The sequence below is a fragment of the Miniopterus natalensis genome, chromosome 12 (genome assembly GCF_054644295.1).
Source record: "Miniopterus natalensis isolate mMinNat1 chromosome 12, mMinNat1.hap1, whole genome shotgun sequence".
Taxonomy (NCBI): Eukaryota; Metazoa; Chordata; class Mammalia; order Chiroptera; family Miniopteridae; genus Miniopterus; species Miniopterus natalensis.
The window spans coordinates 69,038,910-69,060,299 of record NC_142092.1 but is presented as its reverse complement, the minus strand read 5'-3'; the positions used below and the strand labels follow the sequence as shown (position 1 = coordinate 69,060,299).

The 21,390-nt window shown below is 52.5% G+C and overlaps 1 protein-coding gene across 1 annotated transcript in view; it reads left to right on the top strand.

Annotated features, from left to right (window-relative positions):
- The window catches only part of EEIG1 (estrogen-induced osteoclastogenesis regulator 1), a 34,035-nt gene extending 12,988 nt beyond the window's left edge, over positions 1-21,047 (top strand). The window contains exons 2-11 of the mRNA XM_016211022.2: positions 9,362-9,482; positions 9,720-9,749; positions 11,863-11,979; positions 13,702-13,748; positions 13,848-14,005; positions 15,911-16,015; positions 16,099-16,294; positions 16,708-16,829; positions 16,915-16,984; positions 18,310-21,047. Of these exons, the coding sequence (XP_016066508.2) occupies positions 9,362-9,482; positions 9,720-9,749; positions 11,863-11,979; positions 13,702-13,748; positions 13,848-14,005; positions 15,911-16,015; positions 16,099-16,294; positions 16,708-16,829; positions 16,915-16,984; positions 18,310-18,355 (1,012 nt within the window). The 3' untranslated portion in view covers positions 18,356-21,047. The remainder of the gene's footprint in view (positions 1-9,361; positions 9,483-9,719; positions 9,750-11,862; positions 11,980-13,701; positions 13,749-13,847; positions 14,006-15,910; positions 16,016-16,098; positions 16,295-16,707; positions 16,830-16,914; positions 16,985-18,309) is intronic.
- Positions 21,048-21,390: the final 343 nt, after the last annotated feature.

The following is a 21,390-nucleotide window of genomic DNA, read 5'->3' as shown; positions in this document are numbered from 1 at the left end:
TTTCTGAATCCCCCAGTGTGCTGCCCATTCTGTATTTCCGCGGGTCACTTGCTGCCCCTAGTCTTTACTCCCAGCCTCCCTTCCAATCCCCCGGCCACCCTCAGGGCTCACATTTTTAGTGGGAGAGCAGAGAAGGGTCTTGGGGTACCAGGTGGCTCCTCTGAGTGCTCCAGTCTCAAGCACAGAGTGGTTTGGCTTCTAGGAACTTCTTGCTGCCTCATGGTGTTGCAGGAGGGGGTGCTCGTGTCAGAACTGCAACAAACTGCTTCCCCTGCACACGGCTTTGAATTCCTGGCAGGAGCCAGACACTGCTGGGCTGCCACGCTGGCCACGTCGCCGGGATGAGGCTCCTCTGCCCCGCAGCCCCTGGATGGACTCTTAGGCTGGTCCCCGGGGTAGGCCCCTCCCCAGGCGGCTGTGCTCTCTTCTCTTAGGGGAAGCACAGGCAGATGTTGTCAATTTAAATTGTTTCCTTATTAGACTCTTGCCTTTCCCTGGCTGAGTTTCATTAGCTGAGAACTTTGATTGCATTACCAGGACCCCTCCCTCCTCCAGAAACCTAGCCAAGGACTGGGAGATCACAGAATGGGCGTGGCTGGGGGGGGTATTGCGGGCTGGACGCTGTGGCAGCCCCCCAGGGTCCACCAGCCAGGGGGAGGGACTCATGATGGAGTCTTGCTCGGGTTACCTCTCATTATAGGGGCCAAATGGGAGGAATCTGGGATCAGCTTTCTCAGGAACCCAGGAGCACAGCTGGGGCTGGGAGGTCCCCGGGGTCCCACTCAGTTCTGGTGGATATGCCCTTTCTTAGCTGGGTGCCCAGCGCCTGCCTCAGTCACCTGGAAGCTTGTTTAAAAAGTTTAATCCAAGGCCTGCATCACTGGTTCTCAGCTGGGGGTGATTTGCCCCCCCCCCCTTCCCAGGGGAACATTTGCAATATGTGAAGACATTTTTGGTTGTCACAGCTGGAGTTGTACTGCTGGCAGGATGCTGCTGAACATCCTGCAATGCACAGGATACCCCTGAAAAAAACAGAATTATCCGGTTCAAAATGTCACTAGTACACAGGTTGAGAACCCTGCCCTACAGAGGCTGCAGTTCTGGCAGGGCCTGGGAATGTGTGTTTGTGACAAACCAAGGATTTTTCATCTTGGCTTTAGACTGATTAGCCCTGTCCTGCTCTGGCCACAACAGAGCTGCTCCCTACCAGGCCAAGGCTTTGTGCTGGACAAGCATTGGTGACACGGCAGACATGCAGATGAGTAGTTGGAGCTGGGCAGCCTGGTAGGTAGAGTGCTGAGGGTGGCTGTGGGGTCTCCCTGGAGCCCATTCCCTGGGCTGCCCCACTAATGCCCTGGGTTCCCTTCTTCTGATTCTACTCCTGTGACCACTGCTTGCCACCCTGAGCCTTTGCTCCCATGTCAGTTCTGGGGAGGGACTCTGAGTGATACCTGTCTGTAAGGACCCTGTGGGGGTGTGGCAGCCTGTGGCCAGGAGGTAGCTCCCACTGTGCTGACCCCTCATCACCTGCATGATGGAACTGGCGCCCACAGTGTTTGTGGATGTGGAATAGAGGCCCTGGTCTGGGGCCATGGGAGCTCCAAGGGAGTTCTTGCCTGAGGACACTGGCCTGGTGGGATGCCCTGCTCTATTTCAGGGCAACCCAGAAATAGCTGAATTCTGCCACTGTGATGGCCACAGTGGGCTGTGGTCGCTGGGTGGAGGGCTCTCCCTGCCTCTCTGGGATTTGGCTGTCTAATTGTATATCTTAAAGCTAAAAACAAGACTCCCCTGAAGCTGCCCCAAAAACCCAGGCTCTGTAATTACCTGTCCCTGGCAGGCAGCTTGGAGCTGGAGGCTCAGGCCTGAAGCTCCAGCTAGGGAGGGTCAGGGCTTCTTCATCTCTTCCCAAGAGGGCTCGGCCCTGCCAGCAGGGCGAGGGTGGGCCCAGCCTTGAATCAGGTAGATGGGGATTCAGATTCCTTTTGTTTTTGACCAGCCCTTCTAACCTCACTACCTTTTTCATTTTTAATTTAAATTTCACTTACAGGAAACAATTCTTGGACAGAAATGAAGACAGTGGCCCTGCAGAACGACCCTAACCTAGTCTTGCTCTGCCTCAGTGGGCCTCTGCTCTTCTGGGAGTGTGGGCGTTTGTCCTCTGACCTCATTGCAATCAGAGGACTTCCAGAGGAGTTGATTTTCCCCCAGGCATGCTTTAAAAAAAGGTCTCAGCTGATACTTCCAGTTCAGAAAGAAAGAGAAGGGTCCTGTGCCCCTCCCCCACTGCATCTTTCTCTCTTTTTCCCCACCTACCTGTGCCGGTGCAGGTGCCTGGGATTGTGGCCCCTCCATAGGCCCTTTGTAAGTCGGAGCCAGGGTACCCTCTCCAATCGCACTTCCCACCACTCTCCCCGGTCACTTACTCTGCTCCAGCCACACTGGCCTCCTTGCACTTTTTTAAGCACGGCGGGCACATTCTCACCTCAGGGCCTTTGTACTTTCTGTTCCTCATGCCTGGACTGCTCTTTGCTCAATTATTTGCATAGATTACTCTCACCTCCTTTAGCTCTGTGCTCAGATGCCACCTTCCCGTTAAGGCCTTCCCTTGCCATCTCTTCCTCACTCAGCCCGCACCTGGGCACTGCCAGCCTCCTTCCCGGTTCCTTTCCCTCTGTAGCACTTAACACCATCTGATATATGGTTGCCTCATTTTGTCTGTCTCTTACCCACTGCCAGACGCTAAGCCCTTTGAAGGCAGGAATGCCTGTGTGTTTTGTTCACTGTTTATGTCCCTAGGGCCTTCAGCAGTACCTGGCACTTAGTGTTTAATAAAAGGTTTTTGAATGAATCGAGTCTCTGAGATTTCCTCAAACCTGGCCTGGCCAGCTCGCATCCTGGGCTCATGGCCAACTGCTGGACGTCCTCATGCCTGCCTTTTTTTAAATGAACATCTATCTACCCCGCCTCCCCACCCCTGTCCTGTGTCTGGGACCCTGTGCCACCACACTGGGGGTTCTCAGCTCCCTCTCTCCAGAGGGGCCCTAGAGGCGGTTACAGGGCTAAGTCCTGGCTCTGCCATCTCTGGCTCTGTGACATGGGCTGTGGACACAGATGGTTCTGGGCTCAAGACTGGGCTCTGCACCTCACAGCTCTGTGACTAGAGGCCAGTTACTCAGCTGTTCCAAGCCTCACTTTCCCCATCTGTAAAGTGAGCCACGATAACACCCAACTTTCAGTGAAGAGTTCCAGGTGGCACACAGTAGGTCCTCGGGAAATGGCCACTGTTGGGGGGTGTGTTTTACCCTTGCTGTGACCTCTTGGAGTAGGCCAGGGCAAGGCTGTGAGCTTCTTCCCTTGGGAGTGGTGGCATTTAATATTGTGTGTTTAGATCCCTGTGAAAATAAAAGGGAGGCCCAGCACCTGATCCCGTGGAGCCCTGCCAGGGAAGACGGAAGACGCCTGTTACCTGAGCCTGGGAGGGCTCCACGTGCCTTTCTCTGGCCTGGCCTGCCAGGAATCACCAGGGGGCCTCAGGCTTCCTGGCTGGGTGTTCCCATGGCAGACTCACAAAGGGGAAGGGAGAGAGCCACAATTTGGTTTTGGCTTTTGTTCCCAGACACTAATCCTAATTCCTCTGGGTGTTTCAACATGCCCAGCATTGTAGGCCTCCTCCTCAGGTCTCCAGGAACTGCTTCCAATGCCTGGGCTGGGTCCAGCAGAGAGGGAGGGGGAAGATCTGAGGGTCCGCATGGGAGCTGTAGCCCCCAGCTTTCCCCCATTTTAAGCATGGGCCTTTGACTGCTTGGGAAGTGTTTCCACTCTTCGCCCTTCTACCCACCTTGACCAGGGCTGCTCAGTCTTAAGGCCAGACTACACAGTGGCAAGACAGAACCGCTGTCAGAGTAAGATTCAAAGCCCTCACCACGGCCTTGGAGGTCCAGCATGACCTGACCCCTGCTCCCTTGCCAACCTCATCCCTCTGTTTTCCTCCCTGGTCCATTCAGCTACTGGCCTCTGTGCTGCTTTTGCATTTGCCAAGCATGCCTCTATCTCAGGGCCTTTGCACTTGAAGTTCACGCTTCTGGACAGCTCTTCCCCAGTCTTTGCTTAGCCCTCAACCTCATTTCACTCTGGGCCTTGGTTGGATGTCACCACCAAGGGCTTTGCCTGACTCCCTGCCTGAAGCATCAGCCTTCACCTTGCCTCTGCTCAGCACTCCCTGCCCAGCTTCCCTTCCTTGATCTGTTTTCTCTCTTTTCCTCCCTTCGTCTGACTTACCATGTGTCTGTTGTGTTTTTTTGTATTAGTTTTTGTTTTTTTAGATGTAATTCATATGCCACACAGTCCACCCATTTAAAGTATACAATTTAGTGGGTTTTAGTATATTCCAAGTTGTGTGACCATCACCACAATCAATATTAGGACATTTCATCGCCTCCAAAAGAAAGTCCGGACCCATTAGCAATCATTCCCATTTCCCCCCATTGCCCCTTCCCCTGGCAATCACCAGTCTACTTTCTATCTCATGGATTTGCCTATTCTGGACATTTCATAGAAATGGAATCATACAATAGGTAGTTCTTTGGGATTGGCTTTCACTTAGCATGACGTTTTCAAGGTTAATCCACATCATAGTGTGTCTGAGTGCTTTTGGTTACGGAATCAGACTCCATTGTGTGGATATCTGCGTTTTATAGACATACCCATTCATCAGCTGATGAACTTTCGGTTCGCTTTCGCTTTTAGCTGTTATGAGTAATGCTGCTGTGAACCCTCAAGTACCAGTTTTTATGTGGATGTAGATTTTCATTTCTCTTGGATAGATCCCTAGGAGTGGAATTGCTGGATCATATGGTAACTATATTTAACTTTTTGAGGAACTGCCAGACTATTTTCCAAAGTGGCTACACCACTTTACATTCCTACCAACAGTATATGAGGGTTACATTCTTGCTAACAGTTCACTTGCTATTATCTGCCTTGATTATAGTCATCTAGTGGGTGTGAAGTAACTCATTATAGTTGTGACTTGTGTTTCCCTGATGACTAATGATGTTGCGCATCTTCTCATGCTTATTGGCCATTTGTATGTCTTCTTGGAAAAATGTCTATTCCAATCATTTGCCCATTTTTAAATTGGGTTTTTGTCTTTTTATTATTGAGTTGTAAGTGCTCTTTATGTATTCTAGTTACAAGTCCTTTATTACATATGTGATTTACAAAAATTTTCCTTTATACTGTAGGTTGTTTTTTCACTTTCTTGATGGTGGTCTTTGAGTCACAAACATTTTCAAAAATTTATTTTTAAATGTTTTTATTGAGTTTAGAGAGGAAGGGAAAAGGAGAGAGAGATAGAAACATCAATAAAAGAGAAACATCGATCGGCTGCCTTCTGAACATCCGCTGCTGGGGATTGAGCCTGCAACCCGGTCCTGTGCCCTGACTGGGAATCGAACTGCGATCGCCTGAGTCATGGGCCGATGCTCAGCCGCTGAGCCACGCCGGCCAGGCGTCACTTGTACTTTTGATGTCCCATATCATGAAGAGTTACTCCTGTGTTTTCTTCTAAGAATTTTATAGTTTCAGCTCTTAAACGCAGGCCTTTGATTCATTTTGAGTTAATTATTTTATAGGGTATGAGAAATGGGGCCTACTTTGTTCTTTTGCATATGTGAAAATCCAGTTGTCCCAGCAACTTTTGTAAAATGACTGCTCTTTCCCCCACTGGCACCCTTGTTGAAAATCCATTGACCATTAGTGTGAAGGGTTATTTTTGGACTTTCTACTCTTTTCCTTTGATCTGTGTGTCTGTCCTTAGGCTACAACCCCACTTTATTGTTGCTTTGTAAAAGTTTTGCAGTCACAAAGTGAATTCTTCAATTATGTTCTACTTTTTCTAGATTGTTTTAACTATCCTGGTCCTTTGATGTTCCAAAGTTTAGAATCAACTTGTCAAAATTCTGCAAAGAAACCACCTGAGATTTTGATAATGATTGTATTGAATTTTTAAATCAATTTGTGAGTATTGTCCTCGTAACAATATTAAACCTTTTGATCTATGATTGCAGAATGTCTTTCCATTTATTTAGATCTTCCTTTTTGGTCCCTTTTACCCTTTACTACCCTCCACCCCCTTCCCTCTGGTAACCATTACACTGTTGTCTGTCTGTCTATGAGTTTCAGTTTTATATCCCACATATGAGTGAAATCATATGAGTCCTAGCTTTTTCTGACTCACTTATTTCCCTTAGCATAATATTCTCAAGGTCCATCCATGGTGTTGCAAACAGCAGTATTTCATCTTTTCTCCTGGCTGAGGTGTAGTCCATAGTGTGTGTGTGTGTGTGTACACCACCTCTCCACCTCTTTTTTATCCAGTCATCTATCACAGGACACTTTGTTGTCTCTATGTCTTGGCCACCATGAATAACACTTCAGTGAACATAAGGGTGCATAAATCTTTGCAAATAAATGTGTTTTAGTTTTTCGGGTAGATACCCAGGAGAGGGATTGCTGGTAACTTTATTTTTAGTTTTCTGAGGAACTGCCATACTGTTTTCCATAGTGGTTGTACCAGTTCACATCCCACCAGCAATGAATGAGGGTTCCTTTGTCTCCACAACCTCTCCAACACTTACCTTGTTGATAGCAGCCACTCTAGCAGGTGTGAGATGGTATCTCATTGTAGTTTTGATTTGCATTTCCCTAATGGCTAGTGAAGTTGGACATCTTTTCACATATCTCTGATGGTTGTTTGTATGTCTTCTTGGGAGAGGTGTCTGTTCAGATCCTCTGTCTTTTAATTGGATTGTTTGATTGGTTGTATGAGTTCTTTATATATTTTGGATATGAACCCCTTGTCAGGAGCTGTTGTTTGCAAATATCATCTCCCGTTCGGTTGGTTGCCTTTTTGTTTTGTCAGGTTGTTGTTTTTTGCGTTGCAGAAGTTTTTTAGTTTGGTATAGTTCCATTTATTTATTTTTGTCTTTACTTCCCTTACCTTTGGGGTCATGGTGTCAAATTCATAAAATGCTCTCTACGACCAAGGTCCATAAGTTCAGTACCTATGTTTTCTTCTACGTACTTTATTGCTTCAGATCTTCTATTTAGGTCTTTGATCCATTTTGAATTAATTTTTGTACATGGGGATAAACTGTAATCTAGTTTCATTCTTTTGCATGTGGCTTTGCAGTTCTCCCAGCACCATGTATTAAAGAGACTTTCTTTTCTCCATTGTGTGTTTTTGGCTTCTTTGTCAAAAAATATTTGCCTGTATACCTGTGGTTTTATTTCTGGGCTCTCGGTTCTGTTTTATTGGTCTGTGTGTCTGTTCCGCCAATACCATGCTGTTCTGATTATTGTGACTCTGTAATATAATTTGAAGTCAGGGTGACCCCTCCAGCTTCGTTCTTTTTTCTCAGGGTTGCTTTGGCTGTTTGGGATCTTTTGTGGTTCCATACAAATCTGACAATTTTTGTTCTATTTCTTTAAAAAATGATATTGGGATTTTGATGGGGATGCATTAAAGCTGTATATTGCTTTGGGTAGTATGGCCATTTTCACTATGTTGAGTCTTCAGTCCATGCACATAGAATGTCTTTCCATTTTATTATGTCTTCTTCAGTCTCTCTTGATGCTTTGTAGTGTTCAGTATGTGGGTCCTTCACACCCTTTGTTAGGTTTATTCCTGGGTGTCTTATTCTTTTGGTTGCAATTGCAAAAGGAATTTTTTTTTTCATTCTTTTTCTGAAATTTCATTGTTAGTATGTAGGAATGGGTTTTTGGACATTGATTTTTGCATCTTGCTGTGCCTAGTGCCTGATGTGCACTTGCCTCTCAGGGACATGGGTGGGTGCCTCGGGTGCATAATAGCAGGGTGCTGCTGGTCCAGCAACCCCGGTGGGCCCACCTGCCAGGCTTTCCGGGCTCTGTGGCCTGTGAACCAGGCTCATGGCTCTGACTCTGCAGTCAGACAGTACGGGGTTTGAATCCTGCTTTGTCAGCCACTGGGATATGATCCGGGATGGTCTCCTGTTGCCTCAGCTCCCTCAGCTGCAGAAGGGGGTGGACAGAGCCTGCCTTCCAAGGTTGCAGTGAGAAGTGAACAGGCTGTGTTCAGATGTCCATCCTGTGCTGACCTCCACCCTCCAGTCCCAGTCTGGCAATTAACCCACACTCCTCAGGTCCTGGGGCGTGGAGTGGTCACTTCCTCAGCTGTCCGCTCGGCTGTTCCTGTTCGGTGGGATGAGGCTGGAGATAACGTCTCTCATGTGGGCCCCTCCCTTCCGTGGCCGCCCCTTCCTGAGCACTGGTTCTGCCAGACGGGCTGTGGGGGACGGGGAGCTCACAGGGGTGCAGAGCTCATCTCTTGACATGTGCTGCTGCCACCCCCATCTCCTGCCAGGGCCCCCGCAGCAGCTGGGAGAGACTCAGATGAGCTGCTCTCACCAGCTCCCACTCACTCCCAGGGCACAAAGCACTTCCCTCTTAAAGGGGTTCTGAATCTGGAGTTTGGTCATGCTCCCCAGGCCCAGGAGGAACTTGGGGGGCTGGAAGGACAGCCCCAAGTTAGTGTCAGAGCTGAGGGCCCTGGAGTGGTGAGGGTTAAACGTGTGGCACCTGAAGCCAGGCTGCTTGGGTTCAAGACCCTGGTCTGCTCTGCCATTTGTGGGCCTCAGGCCCAGAGTTCTGGTTTCTTTGAATGTGGGATTGGTTAGTGGTAGTGACTGCCCCATTGGCAAGGTTGTCGTGCCTGTGGACTGCTGACACTTGCAGCAGGCTCCAGGGGCGGCTAGGTTTGTAAAGTGCTTGAGTGGTGCCGGGCACCTGGGCAGCGCAGTGTGAGCATCAGCTGATTCTGTTGGTACTTGTGAAGAAAGGGACTGTGCTGGCTGTCCTGCTGGGTGGTGCCAGGCAGTTTACCCAGCCTTGGTCTTCCCACCTGTAAAATGGACGGGTAGCCCAGCCTGGGAAGGCTGCTGTGAGGGTCACTTGACATGGGCACTGGGAGTCTGGCTGGTGGGAGGTAATGGCAGCGGAAGAAGCCACCCAAGGCCACAGAACAAGGGGGCGGGGGGACAGTGCTGGGAGTGGAGGGAGGGGGCAGCTGCCCCTAGCCTGACCTCATCCGCCTTGTGTTTTTCTTTTTTTATTACATATTTTTGTTTTTACAACACTTACACAAGCATATTCTTGTTATGAAAATATAGTCACTTTGTGACACAAAGTGAAAAGTGAGAGCTCCCCTTCCTTCCTCTCCTCCTTCCTGTCATTGCCTTCCTAGAGGTGAGTCTGTCCCTTGTGGCCCCCTGGGCGTTGACCTTCCTCCTTGTGCTCACCTGTCCCGTCTGGCCTGCAGGGAAGAGGTGCAGGAGAACTGCGTGCGGTGGCGGAAGCGGTTCACCTTCGTGTGCAAGATGAGCGCCAACCCGGCCACTGGCCTGCTGGACCCCTGCGTCTTCCGGGTGTCAGTGCGCAAGGTGAGGCTGGGTTTCGGGCGGGCTGGGGGCTATAAGCCCAAGTGGCTGTGGGGCTGCTGCTCTGGTGGCTCTTGGCCCATCTCCGGGCTTGTCCCCCTCAGGGAAAGTGGGGTGAGTCACTTTGCCCCTTTTCTTGTCCCCCTCCACTGGCGGTCATATTTGGGGGGACTGGGGACACATATGAGGGCCTTTGGATTCCCTAGTCACCCTGCTGCTTGTGTTTGTCTCCCTGTGCAGGAGCTGAAAGGTGGGAAGACTTATTCCAAGGTGAGTGGAACTGTTTGGAGGGGTGGATCGGTGGGGTGGGATGGGACAGGCATGGGAGAAACTCCCGGAAGAACTCCCAGCCCCCTCTCTGCCCCAAACAGGAGACACAGCCCTATAGGAGATACATTATTTTTTTGAAATATCTCTATTGATTGTCTTTGCGCATCACATAAAGACAGTGTATGTTTGTTGCATCACAAGTGGTGCAGATGTTCATAGAGTAGAAAGGTAGTTTCCTTCCAGGCCTCCTCCCCAGATCCAAGCATTGGGATTTGTTAGGCTCTTTCCAGACCTTTTAAGAAAAAAATATTATGAAATATATCATACACGCAGAGCAGTGAATAAAATATTCACCTGTGGCTTAGAGAAATGTAAAGTGAGCACCTTGTGTGAGTCCTCGTGTACGTGCAGACAATGTGATTTTTAAATACACAAAAGGGACTTATCCTAAGTGGATTCTGCAGCTTGCTGCTGTTCTTGCCAATACGTCATAGGCATGTTTTCATGTCATCACAAATTTCCCTTTGCTTTAACAGCAGCAATGTCCCTTTGTATGGCTGGGGGACGGGTGCCTCAGCCAGTCCCCACTGTTGCATGTCTGTGTTGTTGCCGGGCTCTCTCTACACCCACAGCCAGTTCAGCCCTCATATTACAGCCTTTTCTGCTGGGAAAACAGAAGACAATGATTACCTCTGGAAGGGTTACCTCTAGCTTTGAATAAGCCTGCTCTGCCCTTAAACCCCCTTCCCTGTGGGGATTCGAAGCCCACCCTCTGAGGCTCCCCAGGGAAGTTGCACAGTGGCAGGGTGGGGGTAGGGCGCTTAGTTAGCTGGGAGGGGAAATGCCTTTGCCTCACCTCACCCTGTGCGCAGGGCGTGTTCCGTCCCACCAACCAGAGTTCAGGAAGCCCAGGGCTCTGTGCTGTGCGCTGCTCGCTCATGCGCCTCTCCAGGAGCAGAGGGCAGGGTGGCCAGAACTGGCCTGTGGAAGGTGCCATCAGAGTGGAAATTTCTCCTCCCATTGATTCACTTGGCTGAGGACAGCTGCCCAGCCAGGAAACTACTAGCAAACAGCTGGAGCATCCTACCTCCGTCAGGCAAATGTTTGTCATGTGCCTAGCACGTGTCAAACCTGCCAGGCCCTTCCCTTCCCTTCTCCAATCAAATGTCCACACTGGCTCAGCAACCTTGACACAGGAGGAAACTGAGGCCCAAAGCAGTGGCAAGACTTGACTCTGATCAGGCCTACTTCAGGCCTGGTCCTGCTGGCTAAGCTCTCTGAGGCCCCGCACATGTCACTCCCTCTCTTGGAACCTTAGTTTCCATGTCTGTAAAATGGGGGTCACTGAGTTGATGGCAGGGCTGGGATTTGACCTGAGTACCTGATTCTGGCACCATTGCCCCAAAGTCTGCAGTAGAGACTTGCATGCATTAGGTGCTCAGTAAATGTCCCTGGTTGGTTTGGTTGTCCCCTAAGCCTCTAATCCCAACATCCCCTCACCTTAACCTCTGTTGTCCTTCCAAGTCTGCCAGAATTGGCTTCCATTTCAAAGGCCTTAGCTCAGAGGCCCTGTTCTCGCACTTTCTCCACTTCCTTCCTCATCCTTGCTCCTCTCTCTGTTTCTGAGGAACATCACCACCGACTGCCCAACAGCCCCTCACTCCAGCCTCCATGAGGGGCCCCTGTGCACCCTGCAGAGTGCCCCCCACCCACCATCCAACACCAAGTTCCCACGGGCTTTTCCTCCCCCCCTGCCCGCTGTCCTGGCGGCTCCCACAGCGCAGCCTTGTTTCCCAGGGAACAATGTGTCTGTGTCACAGACAACAATGTCCTTTCATCTCAGGCGCTGCCCCGGTGCACTCTGGGACACAGCACAAAGGGCGCTTTGTGTGGCTCAGGGATGTGAGCTCCTGGCTCTGCCACATTGGAGCCGCCAACCGAAGCCACCAGCCCAGGCCTCCATCCTTGGGTGCAGGTTATGCAACAGTCAGTCTGCACTGGTGTGGCCCAGGGGCTTTGCCTGCCCCTCCCCCTCCACCAGATTAACCCTTGTGCTGCCAGCCTTGCACCCACACTCCCTGCAGCCTCCCACAGTCTCCTCTCTCCCTCCCAGCTGGGCTTTGCCGATTTGAACCTGGCTGAGTTTGCAGGCTCGGGCTCCACCGTGCGCTGCTGCCTGCTGGAGGGATACGACACGAAGAACACCCGCCAGGATAACTCTATCCTTAAGGTACTGGGGACCTGCTGCCTCTTCTGCCCCTTCTCACCATGGGTCGGGGGCACACCTGCTCCTCATCAAATTCCCAGAAGGGTTGTTAAAAATATAGGTCTGCCCCTGGACAAGCAGTGAGGGATACTGGGAGGATGTGGGCCCTAGGTCAGGACACCACCATCAAAGGCCTGCCTCGGCCACTGGTCTCAGTTTCCCCATCCATAATTGGTGGTTGGACCCCAAGAGTCTGTTTAAGGGTTTGATGAGATCAGCATCACTGAGCACTGCACCTCTTGTCTTATGATACCTGACAGCCCTGTGGGGTGTGGTGTCTATTATTAGTCCCAGTTTTGCACAGGAAGGAGTTGAGGCTTAGGTTAGATCATTTGCCTGGGGTCACAGCAGAGCTGGCACTTGAGACTGCAGTCCAGATCCTTCCCATTGCCCCACATGACATGAGGCAGCCTGAGGTCCCGGTGAAGCACAGTGACCGGAAGAACCTACCGCACCTCCACCCAGGCAGACGGAGGGCAGCTGCTCGGAGGACCCAGTCATGTGCAGGTTTCCGGTGGCTGGGGCAGCTCCTTCTCCCCCTGAGGCAGCTGCCTCCTTGGCCTCTTAGAACAGAGATATCTGGGCATCTGCCACCTGCACACCTCTCTTCCTTGTCTCCACACCCTTCCAGCTGACTTAGTGGGAGTGTTTTGTGCCCAGGCAGAGCTGGGCTGGAGGTGGTGGGCAGAGGCTCGGGGGTCTCCCAGACCCTTTTCCAAGGGAATCAGAGGCACTGAAAAGGTACAGGCTAATTATGGTGGGAGCTGGGACCTTTCAGCCTCGCCCCAGTGGCCCCATACACCTCAGGCCAGATCAAGGGCACCTGAGGGCAGGTGGCCTGGGCTTCAAGGCCATATCTGTCTACAGGGCTCTGGGTAATCAGTGCTTCTGAGTCTGGGTCTCAGTTCTCTTGTCTACAACCTGGGGCCATCAACTCCTTTGTAGGCTGCTATCATGGCCCCCCAAAAAAAATCCATTAAAAGAAAAAAGCCTGAACCCAGTGGTCTCCTTTTTGTTGGTAGTGCCTGGGATCTGAGCATCTCTTTCACCTGTCATTCAATCTCTGCCCAGATTTGGGGACCCAAACATTGCCTTGTTTGAGCCATTGCCAAAATCTTTGCCCAAATGGATGTTAAATTGTTAAGTTTCTAATGGGCTTTTGCTTTACTCAAGAAACTTTCACTAAGGCCCTGCCCTCTGTGTTGGACTGTGTGAGCGCTCCCCTCCTCCCGTGTTAGGCCTGGTGAACCCCCTCCTCACTGGGCAGGCTTTTCCAGCCTCCTTCCCTCTGCCACATGGGGCTCATGCTCGCACGCCCACTCGGAGCCCTGGGCACTGAGGATGGAGTGCTGCGTGGCCCTCCTGTGAGGGCTCCCAGTCTAGCTGCAGTTTTGAAATAATAGTAGCTTTTGCTGTCAGTCACTCCGAGCCAGGTGCTAAGCCAGGTGAAGCCGCATCTCTCTGTATCTGCTCCACTGTCCCGTGACGCAGGTGTCAGGATCAGTCCTGCCTTCTGCATGAGGAAGCTGGGGCCCAGTGAGGTTTGGTGGCTTCACCAGGGCCAGCAGGGAACAGAGACGGGATCATACTCCAAGCCCTGTCTGAAGCCCAAGCAGGGAGGCCGAGGGAGGCTAGGCGCCTGGGCTGAGTGAACGGACATGGTATGGCTGACTTCTCATCTCACAGGTCACCATCGGCATGTCCCTGCTCTCTGGAGACCCCTGCTTCAAGACGTGAGTGTGGGTGCAGGCTGCCTGTGGGATGGGGGCTCCTTTGTGTTTGGCTCACTCCAAGGCTGGAGCACCACAGTCACACCCCTCTGTCCTCCTAAGGCCGCCGTCCACTGCCAAGTCCATCTCCATCCCGGGCCAGGATTCCTCCCTGCAGCTGACGTGTAAGGGTGGTGGGACCAGCAGCAGTCGCAGCAGCAGCACCAACTCCCTGACGGGGTCCCGGCCCCCCAAGGCCCGGCCCACCATTCTCAGTTCAGGTACCGCTCCCCATCTGCCCACCCTGCTCTGTTTGCCCTTTACCTCTGAGGTGTCCCAAGGGAGACAGTTGCTGAGAAGAGAGAGGTGGTGGGGGATGGTGTTTGCACCGTCTATGCTTCCATTAAGCAGACATTACCCAACCCCCTGCCACCCCATGTGCCAGGTACTGGACAGAGACTGACCTGGTGTCCCTGTCCTCATGGCCCTCCCCATTTAGCAAGAGAGACAGGCACCCATCAGACAATAAGTAAGTCATATGCATGTCCCCCTGCGGAGTGACAGGAGCTGTGAGAGAGACAAAAGGCGTATCTCAGGGGCTAGGGAAGTCTCCCTGAAGTGGTGACATTTGAGCTGAATCTGGGGGGTGAGGCAGAGGGACATGTGCTGTGAGCTCCTGCTCTCCCACTTGCTACGTGACCTTTACTGGCCATTTTGGCTCTTTGGGCCTCAGTGTAAAATAGGATCAGCAGTAACCACATCCTGGGTTGCTTTGGGGATGAACTTAGCAAACATGTGTGGGCCTTGCTTGTACAGAGTAGGTACTCTATATATATTTCTATTAAATTATCATTATTACCAATGTTTTAAAAATTCAGACAAGCCTGCATTCCCGGAGGAGATGGCATGGCAAGTCGGAGGATGGGGTGCCACCAGGAGAGGAGGCTCTGGCCTGCCCTCCAGCTGATTAGAGAGCAAGGCAGCGTGTGGTGGCCCTATTTGTGTCACAAGAGCAATTAGGGCACAAGGCCAGGTGGCTCAGCAGATGTTTGCTGAGTTTCTGCCCCCAGGGCTGGGAGCTGCGAGAGACCCTCTGATCTCGAGGGCCAGCTTTCTTCCACTCTGTTTTCTCCTGGAGACCCAGCCAGGCGAGTCCCGGAGCGGAGAGCTAGGGCTCTTGCCTGTCTCAGCCTGGGGGCTGCACCTGGGAATGGGAGCTTCCCAGCACTAATACTTTCTCCAGGGTGGGGGTCCCCAGGGGAGAGATCTGGGAACAAGGCCACCCAGCACAGATAATGTTTTTGTGCAAAGTAGCAGAGGCGCCTCTCCCGGGCAGCATGGGGTATGAGCCCCAAATGTCTCTGTAGCTGGTTTTCTGGACCCCTACCCCCCCTCTGCAGAGAAGCTGTTGGGAGCTTAAAAAGCCTTCTGACTTTGGGTGGGGACACAGGCAGGCCTGGGGTCCAACTCCTGGCCTGGCTGTGCTCATCTCCAAAGAGGGGATGGGCAAGCCCTTGCTCCTGTGTTTACCACAGGAGGGCTGGTGGGAGGGCACCCACAGAGGCCTGGGTGGATCCGCCTGGTTCCCCTGCACCTTCTGTTGGGGAGTGCTAGGATGTGAGTTTCGAAGTTGGGCTTATGACTGACGGGCGGGCCGTCAGCCGGTTCCCCTACCCTTATTTGCTGTATTCCAGCTGCACTGACCAAAGCTCACTCAAGCCTTGGGGCCTTTACCCTAGTTCCCTCTGGAGGCCCTTTCTCTTGATGCCTTATCTAGCTCCCTCCCTCCCATGTCCTGATGGTCTCACATTAAGGCCACTGCCTCAGGGAAGCCTTCCCTGATCTCAGACTGGGCTAGACCCCTACACGCTGCTCTGCACCACTCACTGCAGTTGTGGGTCATGTTTTGTTCAACATTCTTCCTCCCAATGGCCTGTGACACCCTGACTCCTGTTTGTAGCACCCAGTAGAGCACCCTGCATGGAGGAGGTCCCTGACAGATATTTGTAGAATGAATGAACCTGGGTTCAGATGGTGAACTTTGACTTGGAGCAGATTTCTGTTCCTATGAACCTTGGTTTTTCAGCCTGTTAAATGGAAATACGTAGTGTCCCCCCACTTCACCCCCCACCAGACTCAGTGCACCACTGGTAATCGGTAACCCCTGCCCTCTCCCTGCCTTCCAGGGGTGCCAGAGGAGACAGACCAGAACCTGTCCAGCCCCGAGGAGGTGTTCCACTCTGGCCACTCCCGCAACTCCAGCTACGCCAGCCAGCAGTCCAAGATCTCTGGTGAGTGCCCGCCTGGCCCCTTGCCCTTGGCCTTGCATATTCCCAAGCTCCCTTGTAATGAACTGCCACCGTCCCCCAACCAGGCTACAGCACAGAGCACTCGCGCTCCTCCAGCCTCTCAGACTTGACGCACCGTCGCAACACATCCACCAGCAGCAGTGCCTCTGGTGGCCTCAGCATGACTTTGGAGGGCCCTGAGGGTGGCGAGCGTGAGCACCGGCCCCCCGAGAAACCACCCCGGCCACCCCGGCCCTCGCATCTGTCAGACCGCTCGTTTCGGTGAGTCCCACTGCTCAGCGCTTTGGAGAAGAGAGCCCTCATGGTGGCTCCTTGAACCTCTGCTTCTTTACCTGTAACATGGTACAGTAGGGTCCCTGCCTCAGGGTTGGATGGTGATGATTCAACCAGTTGATGTTCATGAGTGAGCCCTGACCTAAGTGGCGTGCACATGCTCCTCTAGTGGCTGCTGTGTATGATCTAGTGGACCTTAGGCCCCCTGTCCAGGTGCTGTGTGGCCTCGGTAAGACCGGGTAATAGTGGCACGTGTACATAGGGCTGCGTGAGGGTTAAGTGAGCACAACCCGAATAAGCACTCTTGCACTTAGAGCATCCTGAGCAGTGTAGGTGTCGCTGTTGTCATCACTGTGCCCATTACTGCCCTGACTGTTGTGACTCTGCCTGTCCTGCTCCAGGCGGAAGAAGGACTCGGTGGAGAGCCACCCGACCTGGGTGGATGACACGCGGATTGATGCCGATGACATTGTGGAGAAGATCATGCAGAGCCAGGACTTCACAGACGGCAGTAACACTGAGGGTGAGCTGCCCACGCCGGGCGGGCTGGGGGAACTGTCACCTGCTCCGGGTCCCCGCTCAGCCCCCTTTCTCCTGTGTTCCCACAGATAGCAACCTCCGGCTGTTTGTGAGCCGTGATGGCTCCGCCACGCTGAGCGGCATCCAGCTGGCCAACAGGTAGGGGTGAGGGGTCAGGGGTGGGTGCTTAGGGAGGCATGGGAGTGAGTCATGGTGCCGAGAGCAAGGTCTCTGAAGCCTATGACCTGGCTTTGAATGCCAGCTCTTGTCACCACAGGGTGACTTGGGGCCAGTCACTTCTCTCTGAGCCTCATCTCAAATGGTGTAGACCACATCTCACCTGGAAACCTGGGGCGTGCTCCAGGGTTGGCTTTGAGGGTTCCAGAGGTAACTTTGAAAGTGCCTAGCACAGGGCTTGGCACAGAGCAGGAGCTTAGTAATCTTTCTTTGGGACCCTACTTTCCCTTCCTCCTGGATCTGGGAGCCCCTTAGAAATGATGATGACCCATTGGACAGGTATTTATTGAGCACCAGGCACTGATTGAGGTTCTGGGTATGTGACAGTAAGCAACAGTTTTCTGCCCTCGTGATGTTTACAGATGAGGGGGTGGTAGGATCAAACTTTGGCCTGAACTCTATAGTTTATAGAATGTGCCCTCTTAATCATTTATTTACAGTATTTTGCCATGTGCCTGGCTCACTGAATGAATGAATGAGTGGAAGAGCTTCCCACATGCAGGGTTGTGCTGAAGGCTTTTCCCCATGTTCCTGTGGGCAGGGTGGGAAAGTACCCATTTCGCATCTAGGGCTAGAGCTGGAGGAGACTTGGCCTGGCTGCCAGGGGCCCCCACCTGCCCTCTGGTGCTGCTCTGCTGACCCCTGCTGGCAAGGCTCAAAATTGCATCTGCCATGTCCCCATGACCTTCCCAGCTGCCTGGATAAGGTGGGCCAAAAAATGAAGGGGGCAGCTCTTTGAAGGTTTGTGAATACACCTCTCTGGCCTTCCTCTGAAACTGGGATTCAGGGAGGGAAGCACCAAGCTATTTGACACCAAGGTCATAGCAGAGCAGCTTACTGAGCCCAGAATGTCCACTACCTCATGGGTGGGCCTGGCCTCAGTGGGAAGAGCTCCCAACCTTCTGCCCATTGGCAAGCCGCATAATCCCCATGAGCCTCCATTTCTTCATCTGTCAAGCGTGGTGGGGTGCAGTCCCTCCCTGCCAGGGTTGCTGTCCAGTGAACACCCCAGTGTGTGAGCTGCTGCTGCCCAGGAAGAGCTCGGGCACAGCCTGTGCCAGCTCAGCAATCCCACAGACTCTGATACTTATCATCTTTGTCATTCTGGGCAAGACTCAACCTTTCTGAGCCTCAGTTTCTTCCTTTGCAAAATGGGGCCAGTTAACAGTGCCTGTTTGTGAAATATTTCTAAGGGGCTGGCCCTGAGGAGCATTGAGGAAGATGAGCTGACCTATCTCTTCCCACAGGGTCTCCTCTGGGGTCTACGAGCCAGTCGTGATTGAAAGCCATTGAGGAGCGGGTGTCCAGGCTGGAGAAGGGCCCTGCCTTTGCGGGTGTTCAGACCCGTGTCATTCCACGAGGGACCTTCCCCTTTGGATCACCGTCCACTCCGCATCTCATCTGTGCCTCCTCCATGCACTCCAGCCCCACTCCTGCCCCAAAACATCATTCCATTGACTTCCCATCCATGTTGGGACCCTCCTGGCCTGCTAGGGCCTGGGCACCACTGTGAATATTCTTCTCTGAACCACTAGAGGGCAGGACGCGTGGGCCCATGAAGTAGGTGGGCAAGACAAAGATGGCCAGGATGCCCCGCTGGAGACTGACCTGGCCCCTCAATGAGGAGATGCAGCAGCTCCTACACACACGGAGCTCTTGTGGCCGAGGGGCCTCTTGCCCTGTGTCCCCACTCACTCTATGAGCACCAACTCAACCATACCCTGGCAGGGCTCTGTTCCATTGCCCCCTAGCCCTTCGGGGCCAGTTCACCCCCAGAATCCTGCCACCGTGGCCCTCTGACTGCTTAATGCTTCAGCTGTCCCTTCCCTGTGCCCTGGGGGACCCGCTGGCGGCCTCCTCCTAGGAGCCAAGACCTCAGACCCCACCCACACTCCAGATTGAGACTCCCTCCCCCACCGAATGTTCTCCTGCTGCCCTGGCAGCCTGCACTTTGCACATGCTTGTGTCCAGCACAGCCCCACTGGCCCTTGCCTGCCCTTCCTCTGATTCCTTCCCAAGGACTCCTGGGCGCTGCCTGCTGTGCAGCTAGCGGCCCAGCTCTAGCAACCCTGCTGGAGCATGGCACCACCTCTCCTCCCTCCAGTTAGCTGCAGCTCAGACCTAAGACCCATGCTGAGAAAGGTCTGAGCTTTGGTGGTGGTTCCCCTCTGCCCAGGGCTGGTCCTGAGCAGCTGGTTTCTTATAGAAAGCCAAAAGGATGCCTCCCAAGCCCTTGAAGGTCAGGGGCCTGACTGAGCTGGGCAAGCACCACCCACCCCCTTTGCCTCCCCTCAGGGACAGCTGGCCCAGGCTGGGGCCACTGCTGGAGGGGCAGGTGGGCTGTGAGTTGACCAGCTGGATCTGGCTTCCTGGCCAGAAAAGCCTCAGCCCTCCTCTGAAAGCATCCCCCGCTCTGGGTCAGGGCTGGGCAGGGTCCTTTAGGGGGGTTTCTAGCAGGGAGCAGTCTGGCCCTGCCCCTGCCCCACACGAAGCCTCTGCTCTGAGCACTTTCCTCCCCATCCTTACTTGCTTGAAGGTGGGTGCTGGCTGCCAGCCAGCCCCTGGACAGATTCCCCACCCCTTAATTTGACTCATTTTTGTATAAACCCAGCAGGCTGGTGTTTACTTGACCCTATACCTCTTCTTTTCTCCTTTCCTTTCTCCCTTTTTCTTTTTTTCCTTTAGGGTTCACAGTTAGATATTTTTCCCTCCTCCAGGTGAGGGGAGGTGGTTCTGTTCTCCGCCCTACCCACTGACTGGTCCCAGCAGGGCTGGAGATCTGGATGGGGGGCCGGGTACTGGTTCTCCCTCTGGTAGGGGTGGGGATGGGGGTGAGGGGGTGCTCCCCAGGCTGGGAGGGGTCCTTGCCCTTCTGCCCCAGCTGGCAAGAGTTGGAATCTTGGTCTTAGAACCTTCCAGCTTTGGGACCAGAGCATTTCTAGGATTTTGTTGTTTTTAATCACCTAACTCTTTCAGAAAATGAATGTTAGAAGGTGCCTGCCGAGGCAGGGTGGAGCATTTCTGGCTGGAGAAGGCTCTGATCAGTTCTGTGGGTCCCTTCCTGTCCCGTAGACACCTGACACTTTAAAAGGGGATTGGCTGCACTGTCTCCAAATGAAGTTATCCCCAAAAGCTGGGATACTGCCCTTCCCGCCTGTGTCTGCAGGACCTCAACCCAGTGGGAAGGTGCATTCAAGGTGTATTTAGTGTCTGATTCAAAGTTCTGGGGCTTTAACGCATAAAATAGCTGGCTTTGGTGCTGTTGGGGAGACTCCCCAAACTAGGAACCCCAGCCCCACTCTAGATGAGGTCTGAACTTGACAGTCACCCCAGGAGACAGAGCCTGCCACATCCTCCCATGCCAGGCCCTGGGCCAGGGTAATTGGACTGAGAATTCGGCCATAACCAAATTAATGCTGGCTGCAGCTAGAGGCCCAGAGCCCTGGCCTCAGCCCCACATGGGAGCCCTCTGGCCCCCTCAAGCTCAGTGAATTCCCACTAGGCGCCCGAAGCTCCTAGACTTAAAAATTCTATAGAGAGAGAGAGATAGAGAGGAATATATTAGAGATATTTTTGGAAAGGAAATGGTCTATGCAATGTCAGTTTGGAATCTTGGAAGACAGTTTAACGTTTTTACTAGATAGAAAGAAAATAAAAATTACAATATTTTTAGGTTACTATTTTTCTGGTCACCCCACAAACTGACCACATGGCATGATCTGCCAGGATGGAGAATGTCCACATTCTCTCTGGGAGGTGAGCAGGGAAATGGGGGGGGAGGGGAGGTCTTTATTTTTATTTTTAATTCCCCTCTTTTCTAACAATGTTTTCACCACCACACCCTGATTCAGTGGGCTGTGTTTGTATTTCTGTCCCAGCTTCTACTGTAGAAAATAACATTGTAAAGGGAAATCAGCCTAGTGTCAGTGTCTTGGTTTGGGGAAAAAAATTAAATGTTGCAGTTTTTGTTTGTTATGGCATATTAGTTCCTGTTTGCTTGTTTTACTCACTTGACTCTGGGTCAATGACAACATCAGATGGAAGCCAGATGTGTAAGGTGATGCTTTGGGTGTGGGGAGGAAGTAGGTGGCCAGGGTTCTCCACGTCCTGGCTGAAGTCACAGTGATTACCACTTTTATTACACCAGGTTCCTGGGGAGGAAACTGAGGCCCAGAAGTGTGGTTTCTTGCCAGTCTCAGATCTAGTATGTGGCAGCTCTGACCTCAGAGCCCAAGTTCTAACCACTGCTCTACAGACCTCGCCAGCAGTCAGGTGGCCTCTAACAAAGTGTGCCTGAAGACAAAAAGCTACCTATGCCTCAGGTGTCT